At 43.6% G+C, this 13,034-nt stretch overlaps 1 protein-coding gene across 1 annotated transcript; it reads left to right on the top strand.

Annotated features, from left to right (window-relative positions):
• The first annotated feature begins 4,028 nt into the window (after window positions 1-4,028).
• On the top strand, window positions 4,029-12,414 carry SPRED3 (sprouty related EVH1 domain containing 3). Its single transcript, XM_032228514.1, has 5 exons — window positions 4,029-4,196; window positions 4,694-4,862; window positions 9,038-9,120; window positions 11,170-11,331; window positions 11,547-12,414. Exons 1-5 carry the CDS (start codon window positions 4,029-4,031, stop codon window positions 12,258-12,260), a joined length of 1,296 nt encoding a protein of 431 aa, XP_032084405.1. The 3' UTR covers window positions 12,261-12,414.
• Window positions 12,415-13,034: the final 620 nt, after the last annotated feature.

Genomic DNA, 13,034 nt, shown 5'->3' with positions numbered 1-13,034 from the left:
TCCACTGTCAGGAAGTTTCTCCTTATTTGAAGGTTGGTCCTCTCCTTGATAAATTTCCATCCGTTACTTATTCATCTGCCTTCAGGTGTTAAGGAGAATTGGTTGACCCCCCTCTTCTTCGTGACAGCCCTTCCATTACAGGTAGTCCTCGACCTACGCCCACAATTTAGCCCAAAATCTATGGTTGCTAAGTTTTTGTTTGTTAAGTGAGTTTTGCCCCTATGGGACAACTTTTCTTGCCACTGTTAAGTGAATCGTTGCAGTTGTTAAATTAGTAACCCATGAATCTGGCTTCCCCATTGATTTTGCTCGTCAGAAGGTCGCAGTGCCGTGGTAACTTTGAATGGCCACTAAATGAACTCATGTAAGTCAAGGACTACTGGTATTGGAAGATGCTACTGTGTTACTCCACTCCTTCTCTTCTTTAGCCCGTACATTCCCAGTTCCCGCAACTGTTTATCGTACGGTTTAGCCTCCAGTCCCGTAATCAAGGAAGTTTTCGAATAAATTAAGCCATAAGGCCTTTTGAGTTGTTGTTTGGGGGATTCTGGGACTTGAAGTCCAACCCACATAGAAGGGGTCTCCATTAGGTCCTCTGCTTCCATACAGCTGTCTGTGAATTCTTTCCATCAGCTCAAACATCCTTTCCTGCTTCTGCCTTCCATTTCAGACAGTTTAATCATTAACTCGGAGAGCAAGACGTTGAAAAGCATCTGTTTGCCGAAGGATGAGATTATGATGAGGCCAGGCAGCTGAAGCTACTATGCAAATGGTGGGGAAAAAAATAGAGAAAGGGAAGCTGGAGAGAAAGAAGAATGTGTCTCAACATTGACCCCCTTCAAGATGGATGGACTTCAAGTCCCAGGATTCTCTAGCCAACATATTGGAAGTCCAGACATCTTAAAAGGTTGCTGGGCAGGGAATTATGGGATTAAGTAAGGCCAGCCATATTTGGCCGAGTTAGAGTTAAGACTTGAATTGGAGTTTCTGGATAAAACTCTTATTTCCGTGTCTTTTTTGTTGAGAGTTAAATGCAATCTTTTGTTCAGGAGTTTATGAAGTCTGCCGAACAACAACAATAGGACGGAGGCCAGTCTGAGAAGGTAGGGTTAGGCCAAAGTCCTAGAGAGGACCACAATCTTGAGTCCTCCCACAGCTAGTTCAACATCCAACCTCCTAGACCAGAGGTCTTCAAAACTTGGCAACTTTAAGACTTGTGGAGCTGGCTGGAGAATTCTGGGAGTTGAAGTCCATAAGTCTTAAAAGTTGCCAAGTTTGAAGACCTCTGTCCTAAAGCTTCCACTTTCAAGGTTTGGTTTTCTCGTCGTCCTTGTACAACTAGATTCATGTAGAACACTACACCCGAAACTCAAGCTAGCAAACCAGAAATGTTGTGTTGATGTGTTTTGTACAAGCAAATAAACTGTATGTTGGCTTAACGTAGCGTTTCTCAATTGTGGCCACTTTTAAGATGGGTGGGCTTCAATTCCTAGAATTTCTCAGCCAGCCATGATGGCTGGGGAATTCTGGGAGTTGAAGTCCACTTATCTTCAAGTTGGCCAAAGTTGGGAAAGAGTGATTTAGATCGTCATCCATGGCAGCTTGGAGGATGTCAGTAGGTGAATCATTCTTCTATTTTTTTTTTAGTTTGTCAGGTGAAAAGTTGGGTTTGTGAGTCTCGCCCATAAATCCCTATTTTCCTATTGAACTTTTTTACCTTTGAGGATTTAGAACGAAGTGTCTCAACCACGATGAGGCATTCTGGGAGTTGAAGTACAAGTGGCCAAGGCTTAGCCTGGCAGCCTAGTTTGCACCCATAACACAACTAGTTTTCCATAAAGGGATGAATCCTCAACTACCCAATCTCATTTCGGCTTGTTCCACTGTGTTTCGCAAAAAACCATCCTTTGAGTGTAGGTGAATTTTGTAAGATCAGAGAAGTCAGCGTAATAATGCTACTTTCAGCCGGTTGCTTGGGAAGACATGATGTCTTTTGCTTATGTGCTTGCTTAATTTCCACTGCTCGAGAGGGAGATCATTTTATAATGCGCTGATAATTTTATGATATGATGTCACCATAGTATAAAAAAAAGATGTTGAGACCCTGGAAAGAGTGTAGAAGAAAGCAGTAAGAGGGATTAGAGGCCTGGAGGCTAAAACCTACGAAGAACGGTTGCAGGAATTGGGTCTGTTTGAGTTTAATGAAAAGAAGGACCAGGGTTGATAGGATAGCAATGCTCCAATATTTGAGGCGTTGTCATTAAGAAGAGGGAGTCAAATCCAAAGCATCTGAAGGCAGGACAAGAAACCACGGATGGAAACGAATCAAGGAGAGAAGCAATCTTGAAATAAGGAGAAATGTCCCGGCTGTGAGATCAATGAATCAGTGGAACAACTTGCCTCCAGAAGTTGTGAATGCTCCAACACTGGAAGTTTTTAAAGAAGAGATTTGGACAATCGTTTTGTCTGGAATGGTATAGGTTTAGGTTTATTAGATTTATATGCCGCCCTTCTCCCAAGGACTCAGGGCGGCGTACAACATTAAAAGAAACACATAATACAAAAGTTTTTAAAAAATTAAATAGAATATCCCAAACCCAATTAAAATTGACAATGACATTTTTTTAAAAAAAATTCGAATTAAAATTAACAGTAATCAATAATTTGATTTGTTTTGTTCAGGCCAGGCTGGCTTGCTGGAAAAGCCAACTTTTTAGGGCACGTCAGAAGGACTGGAGGTCGGGGATTATGTGAAGCTCCGGGGGCAGCTCACTCCAGAGGGAAGGGGCTCCCACAGAGAAGGCTCTCCCCCTGGGGGTCACTAGCCGACACTGTCTGGCCGACGGCACCCTGAGGAGGCCAACTCTGTGGGATCGCACTGGATGGTGGGAGGCTACTGGTGGCAGTAGGTGGTCTCGCAGGTACCCTGGGCCTAAGCCAGGGAGCGCTTTAAAGGTCATAATTAGTATAGAATTTCCTGTTTGAGCAGGGTGTTGGGCTAGAAGACCCTCACACTCCCCTCCAACTCTGTTATTCTTTTCGGTTGTTGATTTTACTTAAAATAAATTAATTTTTTTTTAAATTTACCTGGGGAGCTTTGCTGCAAAAGATGGGTTGTGGGTAAAATGCCTTATCTTTGCAGGTAAAACCATTTCTATCCCCATGTGAATCTGAAGGGGGAAAATATCTGAACTCCCTTTTCCTATTCTCTGTGTGGGCGGCTTAATAAGTAATGAGAATATTTGATGTCCACGTGGGACCTGTTTTTCTTCTGAAGTCTGCTTTGCATATCATCATCTGTTCTCACGTGGAGAGGAGGTGCCTTCCAGGTGAAGGAGGCAGATTCACAGTGGGCCTTAAGCAAGCAGGGCTTTACTTTTTAGGCCACCTGGCCTTTCCCCATGAGAAGAGATCACGATACCTAGAGCAGCTTTTAGAAACAGGTGTGTTAAATACACTATTTAGGCACTACCAACTGGAATTTCATTCCACGTGAACCCTGCAAAAACTAGAAGTATAACAGCACAACAGAGTTGGAAGGGGTCTTGGAGGTCTTCTAGTCCCACCTCCCGCTCAAGCAGGAAACTGTATAACATTTTAGACAAATAGTTGTCCAATATCTTCTTAAAAACTCCCAGTGTTGGAGTATCTGCAACTTCTGGAGATCCTTGAGGTTGTTGGAAAAAGAAACTCATTCAATCTCTCACAACCTCACCACTTTTGGTGACTCTTCAAAAGCTAACTTGCAACTTATGAGAAAAAGGCACCATCTTAGAAGTTGGTGGTCCAGGGCCCTTCTTGGTTAGTTCAAGGCAAACTTGAATTTCTGGAGGTGGAAACCATGTCTAGATCAGCCTTCTCCGACACATAAAAACCATAACCCCATCTTCTCCAGCTGGGGTAGCGATGGAGCTGTAAGCTTGGTGAACATCACCTGGGGAAAGCAATGGCCCAGGTTGGTTTGAGGGAGCGGGTGGGGGAGATTGCTTTGACCTGATCCTTCCTCTCTGCTGTTTCCTCCCAGTTACATGGTTCGGGTGCGGGCTGTGGTGATGACTCGAGACGACTCAAGCGGCGGTTGGGTGCCCATGGGTGGTGGTGGCCTGAGCCATGTGACCATCTGTAAAGTCCGGCTCCCTGACGAAGGGCCGCGCCGCCAGTACCTGATCAACGGAGAGCGCCTCCGGGACCAGACGGTGAGACCGATGGGATGGGGAAGGGGGGATAGGAGGCAGACAGTTGCAAACCAAAGAGATTAAGAGTACATTAGCGCAGTGTTTCTCAACCTTGGCTACTTGAAGATGTCTGGACTTCAACTCCCAGAATTCCCCAGCCAGCATTCGCTGGCTGGGTAATTCTGGGAGTTGAAGTCCAGACATCTTCAAGTAGCCAAGGTTGAGAAACACTGCATTAGCGGACCCTTCCTCTCCTTCCATGGCAGGAGACGATAAAGCATACGGGATGTTACCAGTAAGACTGTAGCAATCCTTAATTCAGGATATTAATATTTGCTCAAGTGACTTCCCCATCAGACCCAGTCTTAATCTTAGAGGCAAAAGTCAGCTTTTCTCCACCTTTAGGTCAACGTAGTCTCGGTGGGCAGCATGAGGTGTGGGGAGGGGAGGTGTCCTCCAATTGTTCTTCCCATCATCCACTCTTCCTCCTCCTCCTCCTCCTCCTTCCTGTCCTGCAGACCATCTTGGAGTGTGCCTTGAAAAGGGACCTGGTCTACAACAAGGTGAACCCCATTTTCCACCACTGGAAAGTCGGGGATAACAAGTTTGGCCTCACTTTTCAGAGCCCTGCAGATGCAGTGACTTTTGAGAATGGCGTGCAAGCCGCTTTGAAGGAGATCACAGAAGGTGAGGGGACTGCTGGGAAACTAGGGTGGGGGGGTGGGGTGGGGGTGGGGGGAGCTACCAGGCTATGCAACTGAGCCACTGGAATACGGCAACTTCCATTAAACGTGTTACAATGGAAAATTTCGAGTTCAAAGCTGGCAGCATTGATCAACTTCTAGGTATTGTTTTCCACCAATCTCTGAAATAGGAGTAATTTGTAAAGAAGTTGTAGGGTCACAGTAATTACTACAGAGTGATATTGAAATGCTGAGTAACAGCACTGTCTTCTACCAGGTTTTTTCCTTACTCAAAATGAATGCAGGAAACACTGGAGAATTTCTGGAACTAGCTTAGACAATTTAGGAGTTCATTCTGGAATTATTATTATTATTATTACGGTTCATCGCACTGTCAGCCAGGTGTTCAGACTCGATCTGGCATATTTATCCACTTACAGAGCCCTTCCTAAAGATCTGGCATAGGCAGATGTGGATGTTTGATGACATTAGAGGTGTCGTCCCAGAATGGATTAGGTTCCAAGTAAAGCTGCCTTTTGCAATTGACAGATGGTGAATTTGTCAATGCCGATGGTGTTCAAGTGGAGCTCCGGTTCTCTTGGGATTGCACCCAAGACACCTATCACTGCTGATATTATTATTATTATTATTATATACTTTATTCATTAAACATGAAACTCAGCCAACTGAACATTCAAAAATGCACCACAAATACCAGTGACTGGTGCTAATGGTTGATACGGTTTGTTGCCAGCGTCCTAGGTATCAACCAAGGACCTTCTTAAAATATAAGATGTTCCGAGTAGAGCAGTTTTTGGCAGTTCCGCTGGTGTTATTGCAGGAAGCTGCAATTTGTTGATGTACCTTCTAAAATTCTTGGACATGGTGCCAAGTGCCTTGATGACAATGGGTTGTTATTGTTATTATTATTGTTTATATTATTATTTTTATTTATATTATTGTTTATATTATTGTTGTTTATATTATTGTTGTTTATATTATTATTATTATTTATATTTACTTTATTCGTTAAACATGAAACTCAGCCAACTGAACATTCAAAAATGAACCACAAATACCAGTGACTGGTGCTAATGGTTGATACCGTTTGCTGCCAGCATCCTAGGTATCAACCAAGGACCTTCTTAAAATATAAGATGTTCCGAGTAGCGCAGTTTTTGGCAGTTCCACTGGTGTTATTGCAGGAAGCTGCAATTTGTTGATATATCTTATAAAATTCTTGGAAATAGTGCCAAGTGCCCCGATGACAATGGGTTGTTATTATATTATTATTATTATTATACAATTGTATCACAGCGGCCAGTTGTTTCGCCGGATTTGGCATTGGTTACTAGTCGGGCCCCACCCAGGGGCCTAGGACATCGTAACGTATTTTTGTAATATGCGTGCAGATCCAAGCAGTGCGGCTTTTTGCATTTGACTGATGGTGATTTTATCAATTTTTAACTCTTTTAAATATTATTATTATTGTTGTTATTGTTATTATTATTATTATTTGGTTAATCTTTGGTGAGAATTCACAGCCTTTGAGGCTGGTTGGTAGCTCAACAACTCAAGTCCTAACCAAAGACCTAGGAACTGTTAAGGTAACGTCGGAGGATTTAAGCTGTTCCAAGTAGGGTGATTTTTTGTAGAGTCAGAATGTTCAAGTCCGATAAATTTAGAATAATAATAATAATAATAATAATAATAATAATTATTATTATTATTATTATTATTTACTTTATTCATTAAACATGAAGCACAGCCAACTGAATATTCAAAAATATACCACAAATACCAGTGACTGGCATTAATGGTTGATACGGTTTGCTGCCAGCGTCCTGGGTATCAACCAAGGACCTTCTTAAAATATAAGATGTTCCGAGTAGCGCAGTTTTTTGCAGTTCCGCTGGTGTTATTGCAGGAAGTTGCAATTTGTTGATGTATCTTGTAAAAGTCTTGGACATGGTGCCAAATGCCCCGATGACAATGGGTATCACTGTTACATGCTTCATCCATAGCCGTGTAGTTTCGATGGCCAGGTCGCGATATTTCATGATTTTTTTCTAGTTCTCTTTTTTCGACTCTGGCATCTCCAGGAATAGCGATATCAATAAACTGTACACTTCGGCCCTCTACAACCATGATATCTGGCGTGTCGTGCTCCAAATGACGATCCGTTTGTATTCGAAAGTCCCACAAGATCTTCACCTTCTCATTTTCGATAACTTTTTCCACTTTATGTTCCCATGACTTTCTGGATATGGGTAAATCATATTTTTTACATAGTGACCAGTGGATTAATTTAGCAACTTGGTCATGTCGAGCTTTGTAATCAGTTTGTGCAATTTTGCTGCATTCACTTATTAAATGTGAAACAGTTTTGACTTTGTTATTGCAAAGTCAACAGTTTGGGTTGTCAGTGGGCTTTTATAATAATTATGTATGTATGTATGTATGTATGTGTGTGTGTGTGTGTATATATATATATATATATATATATATATATATATATATATATATATATATATATATATATATATATATGTTATATTTATGCTGATAAATAAATAAAGGGAGACTAGTATAGATCTATTTCAAGCTATTTAGCTCTCATCAGCTAGCCATACCCTATGTTGGGAATCGAACCTGTGCTCTATTGCCTCTCAGGCAGATGTGTTAACCATTGAGCTACACAGCTCGATTCCTTATCAGCCAGCCAGGGTGCGAGGTATATATTTAAAGTCACAACCCCTGGTATGCCCAAATATGGGAGGAAGGTCACACTTCCACTCTCTGTCTTCGGCTCGTCACAAGAGACCATTCAGACAGAGACCCAATATTTTTTACTGTTGCCTTTTTTGTTACATTTGTTATATATATATTATATTGGGTCTCTGTCTGAATGGTCTCTTGTGACGAGCCGAAGACAGAGAGTGGAAGTGTGACCTTCCTCCCATATTTGGGCATACCAGGGGTTGTGACTTTAAATATATATATATATATATATATATATATAGATAGATAGATAGATAGATAGATAGATAGATAGATAGATGATAGATAGATAGATAGATGTAGATGTAGATGTAGATGTAGATAGAGATAGAGATATAGATAGATATAGATATATATATATATATATATATATATATATATATATATATATATATATATATATTCAGCTGCTGTAAAAAAATCGTGCAGACTGATTATAAATTGCGGCACAATTCAGTAGCACAAATGATCCATTGAAATTTGTGCAAAAATTATAATATTAAAACAGCAACAAACTGGTGGGAACATCAGCCTGAAAAAGTCACTGAAAATCAGATGGTCAAGATCTTGTGGGATTTTCGCATACAAACGGACAAAATACTGGCGCATAATACACCAGACATCACACTGGTTGAGAAAAATAAGGTCACAATCATAGACATCGCAATACCAGGTGATAGCAGGGTCGCCGAGAAGGAACATGAAAAAATAGCAAGATACCAGGACTTAAAAATTGAAATTCAACGACTATGGCACAAACCAGCAGTGGTAATTCCAGTGGTAATTGGCACACTGGGTGCTATTCCAAAAGCACTGGAATTACATTTAAAACAGTTAAAAATTGAGAAAAATCACCATCAGTCAAATGCAAAAAGCCGCACTGCTTGGATCTGCACGCATATTACGAAAATACGTTACGACGTCCTAGGCCCCTGGGTGGGGCCCGACTAGTAACCAATGCCAAATCTGGCGAAACAACTGGCTGCTGTGATACAATTCTGTTGTTGCGATAATAATAATAATAACAACAACTACTATTACTATTACTACTACTACTACTACTAATAATAATAATAAGAAGAAGAATATTTTAAATGTATAATAGCTGGCAGCTCCCATCGATTCAAGGCAGCATGCCAATATAAATCCAAAACACACACACACACACACACAGACACACACACACGGACACGCACACACCTCTGCTTATGAGAAAATTTTCATTCTTTTGAATACATTTTCATTTTTCATACAAATACATTTTCATTTATTTTTTCTTCATATTTGCATATTTCATTCAGGATAAAGGCCTATTGTTATTGTATTTTTTTTTTTTAAAAAAAAAGGCTTTTGGTATAATTTTGTGCACATATTTAGACTTTTACCTCCACCTTCCAGGTTTTTCTTCCCCTGGTTCCAGTGCCAGCGGCTCCTCTTCGTCCTCCGAGGATGAAGCAGCTGGTCAGGACGAAGCCCTTCCTGTGAGTCCGTTTTCTACTTCGAACGGGATGTTTTCTGATTATTGTAAAGCGGTTTTTCTCATCTGTGTTAGCCAAGGAAGGAATGGAAAAACACCCTTTAAAAAAAAAAAAGCAAGTTTTGGTCCTTTGCATGGCCAGAGTAAGGTTCAAATCATTCTCCAGTGCCTGATACTATAGGTAGTTGTCAACTTACAATCATACTTTTAGCCACCATTCAAAGTTACAAGGGCACTGGGGTAAAAAATGACTCAGTGGTGGGTTTCAAAACTTTTTCAAACCTACGCTGTGGGTGTGGCCTCCTTTGGGGGAGTGGCTTGCAGGCCATGTGACCTGGTGGGAGTGGCTTGCCGGCCATGTGTTTTCTCTCTCTTTCTCTCTCTCTCTCTCTCTCTCTCTTTCCTTCCTTTTGTCTCTCTGTCCCTTTTTCCTTTTTTCTTTCATCTCTCTCTCACTTTTTCTTTCTTTTTTCTTTTTCTTTTATTTCTTTCTTTCTCTTTTTCTCTCTCTCTCTCTCTTTCCTTCCTTTTGTCTCTCTGTCCCTTTTTTTCATCTCTCTCTCACTTTTTCTTTTTTTTTTCTTTTTTTTTTCTTTTCTTTCTTTTCTTTCTTTCTTTCTCTCTCTCTCTCTCTCTCTCTCTCTCTCTCTCTCTCTCTCTCTCTCTCTCTGTGTGTGTGTGTGTGTGTGTGTGTGTGTGTGTGTGTGTCAGTGGTGGGTTTCAAAAATTTTCGGAACCTCTTCTGTAGGTGTGGCCTGCTTTCCGGGTCCACTGGTGGAACCTCTTCTAACCGGTTCGGTAGATTTGACGAACCGGTTCTACCGAACAGGTGCGAACTGGTAGGAACCCACCTCTGCCGCCACTGGTCCTCGTTGTCAGGCAATTGCACAGCTGGTGTCCAAATGAAGCCAGAGACGCTGACACGAACTTGTAGTTTTATATAAATACATATATTTTACATCGATATATAATCAGGCAATCGTGAGACAAACCACAGAGCAAAGAGGGCCCACAGAAGAAATTGGCGGGAAAAAAGGGAACCTCCCCCTTCGAACCTACTGCAACCAATCACAGCGCAGATTGCCTCACGCAGGAGCCAGCACAACCAATCAGCTTTAGCTGTTGTTCTGGCTCACTGCACAACTCCACTGCTCCAGCTGTTATATTTAAATATCTACTGCTACTACTACTATTAGCAGGAATGATGTTACCTAGTTGGGTCGTGAAACGTCTGACTGAAAACCATCAAAGTCAGGAAAACACAAAACACCTCTCAGTTCAGCCCTGAGCTAAAAATATTTTTTTGTTGTTATTTTTCAGAGTAGCGCTGCCAGGGAATTTGAGCAGCAGGTATCTAAACGGAGTCAGAGACGCTGACACGAACTTGTAGTTCTATATATATATAAATATATTATGCAATGAAGGATCTCTCAGTTCAGCCCAGAGATACAAATATTCTCTTTTATGGGTCCTTTTCAAAGAGTAGCACTGTCAGGGAGTTGCCGCAGCCGATGTCCAAATGGAATCAAGAGATGTTGACACGAACTTGCAGTTTTGCAGAAATAAATACATTTATATACAGTAAACTAGCTAATCAGGCAAGCAGGAGAATCGTGAGGTAAATCAGAGAGCAAGCAAGGGCACACAGAAGAAAAAGGCGGGAAAAAAGGGAACCTCCCCCTTCGCACCCACAGCAACCAATCACAGCCCAGATTGCCTCATGCCGGAGCCAGCCCTCTTCTGCCAATCAACCATAACTGTGTGTGTTCTGGCTCACTGCACAACCCCACTGCTCCAGCTGCTAAATTTAAATATCTTAACACTTGTGATAGTTACAACCATTGTACCATCCCGTGATCCCAATTGCGACAGTTGGCAACGACTTTGCCTTTACAACCAGTTGAAGTATCTTGTGGTTGAGAACTACCTGTAAAAGATGGCTCCTCTATTTGGTCACAAGTCTACTTTGTGCTAGGGGCAACTGACTGAAAAGCCACAGGGACCTGCTGTTGGACTCGGCATAACCTCTGCCTTGTGGCTTCTCTCTCTCTAGGTGCGCACAGATAGTGAGTCTTCCTCAAATAGCCAGAAGGAGATGCTCCCCAAACCCATCACCATTGTGACCAGCGAGTCCTCCTCCACCTGCTTTATTCGCACCCCCATTTCTGAAGAGTTCCCCTTCAGTTCAACACAAGGGGCGAGCTCGGCTGGACCGGTGCGTAGTCAGGATCATCATCTCCTCTCCTCACGTCTCTCCTCTCCCCTCTCCTCCTCTCCCCTTTCCTCACTACTCTACTCTGATTATCATCTCCTTCCCCTCTTTCTTCCCCTTTTTCTTCTCCCCTCCCTTCTGCTCTTTCCCCCCCCCTCCACCCACTTCTTGAATTTCTTGGGCATGACTTCCATCCTTTTCTTCTCCACCCCCCTCAGGTGCAAGCCGAGCCCTTGCAGCAGCTGACTCTCCCAGAGGAGGAGGAGCTGGAGAGCATCACCCCTTGTCCCTGGGTCACCAAAGGCTACGAGGACTACCGGCGGGCCGTGGTTCAGAAGCACCAGGCAGACCCCGAGAAGATCGACCTGTGCGTACACTTTGAGAAGGGAGGACGGGGCAGCCGATCTCCCCGGGAGAAGGAGTACAGCTTTCCCCCTGGGGCGGAAGGGCGGCTCAAGGACCCCAAGGCCTCGCCCTCCTGCCGGATCCATGGGGCTTCCTCTCCCATGAAACACAAGCCGGTGAAGGAGCAACAGCAGTCACCACAGGCGCCCCCTGGAGCCATCATGGGTGTGGAAGAGGACACTGTGCCCTCGCGGTGCGTCTACTGCCGGGATGTCTTTAACAACGAAGAAAACGGGCGGGGACAGTGCCAGGATGCGCCAGACCCCATCGGTCACTGTGTCTACCAGTTTACTTGTATGTGGTGTGCCGAGAGCATGCTCTACCATTGCATGTCAGACTCGGAAGGGGAGTACTCGGACCCTTGTTCTTGCGACACTGGCCACCCACACTTCTGCATCCGCTGGCTGGCTCTGGCCACCCTCTCCTTGGTGGTCCCGTGCATGTGCTGCTACCTACCCCTCCACGCCTGCTACTCCTGCGGTGAGCGCTGCGGTTGCTGCGGTGGCAAGCACAAAGCCGTCCGGTGAAACTGAGCAATTACCGGACGCGCCATTTGGGGGTTTTGTTTTTGTTTTTGCCACCAAGGCCGCGACAGGCGTAAGGCAGGCAGCTTTCCTCCCAGACGGAGGCTTGCTGGGGTTCTAGTCCTTCCCCCAGCCGGCTCTTCCCCCTCCCACACTCCTTTTCACCCCTTTGGGTGAGGATGGTTGGTAGCACTCCTGGGAGACCTCACGGGATTTTTGGTCCCAACATGGAACTTACTTTATTGCAAGAAAGAGAAAGCAAGATGGTCAGAAGTTGTCATGGGTGCACACCAGGCATGTATTCCCCCTTCCCCTCCCTGCGATATTCTCTCTAGGGCTGATTTTGGGGGGAGGGTTTATTTTAAGGAAAGGGGAGATGAACTCGGCAAAACAAAATGAGAGGACTACGACGTAATTTTGACCAAAGTTTACGATGAACTCCGAAAGCATCCCGTGTTTTACCAATGTCGGTAACATCCATAAGCTCCGCCCGTCCTTGCTGTACATGTTTGGATGAGTCCAAGGCAGGCTTGGGCAACCTCCACCGAGATGGATTTCACCGACCAGCCGTGTATTTTGGCAATCAGGCAAGCATTCCTTGCTCCTCGTCCTCCCTGTGACACCCCCAATGTCTTCTAAAGCAGGGGTTTCCAACCTTGGCAACTTTAAAACTTGTGGACTTCAACTCCCAGAATTCCTCAGCCAGATGGCTGAGGAATTCTGGGAGTTGAAGTCCACAAGTCTTAAAATTGCCAACGTTGGAGACCTCTGTTCTAA

The sequence above is a fragment of the Thamnophis elegans genome, chromosome 12, assembly GCF_009769535.1.
Source record: "Thamnophis elegans isolate rThaEle1 chromosome 12, rThaEle1.pri, whole genome shotgun sequence".
Taxonomy (NCBI): Eukaryota; Metazoa; Chordata; class Lepidosauria; order Squamata; family Colubridae; genus Thamnophis; species Thamnophis elegans.
The sequence above is the reverse complement of the archived record's forward strand: the minus strand, read 5'-3'. Positions and strand labels throughout refer to the sequence as shown.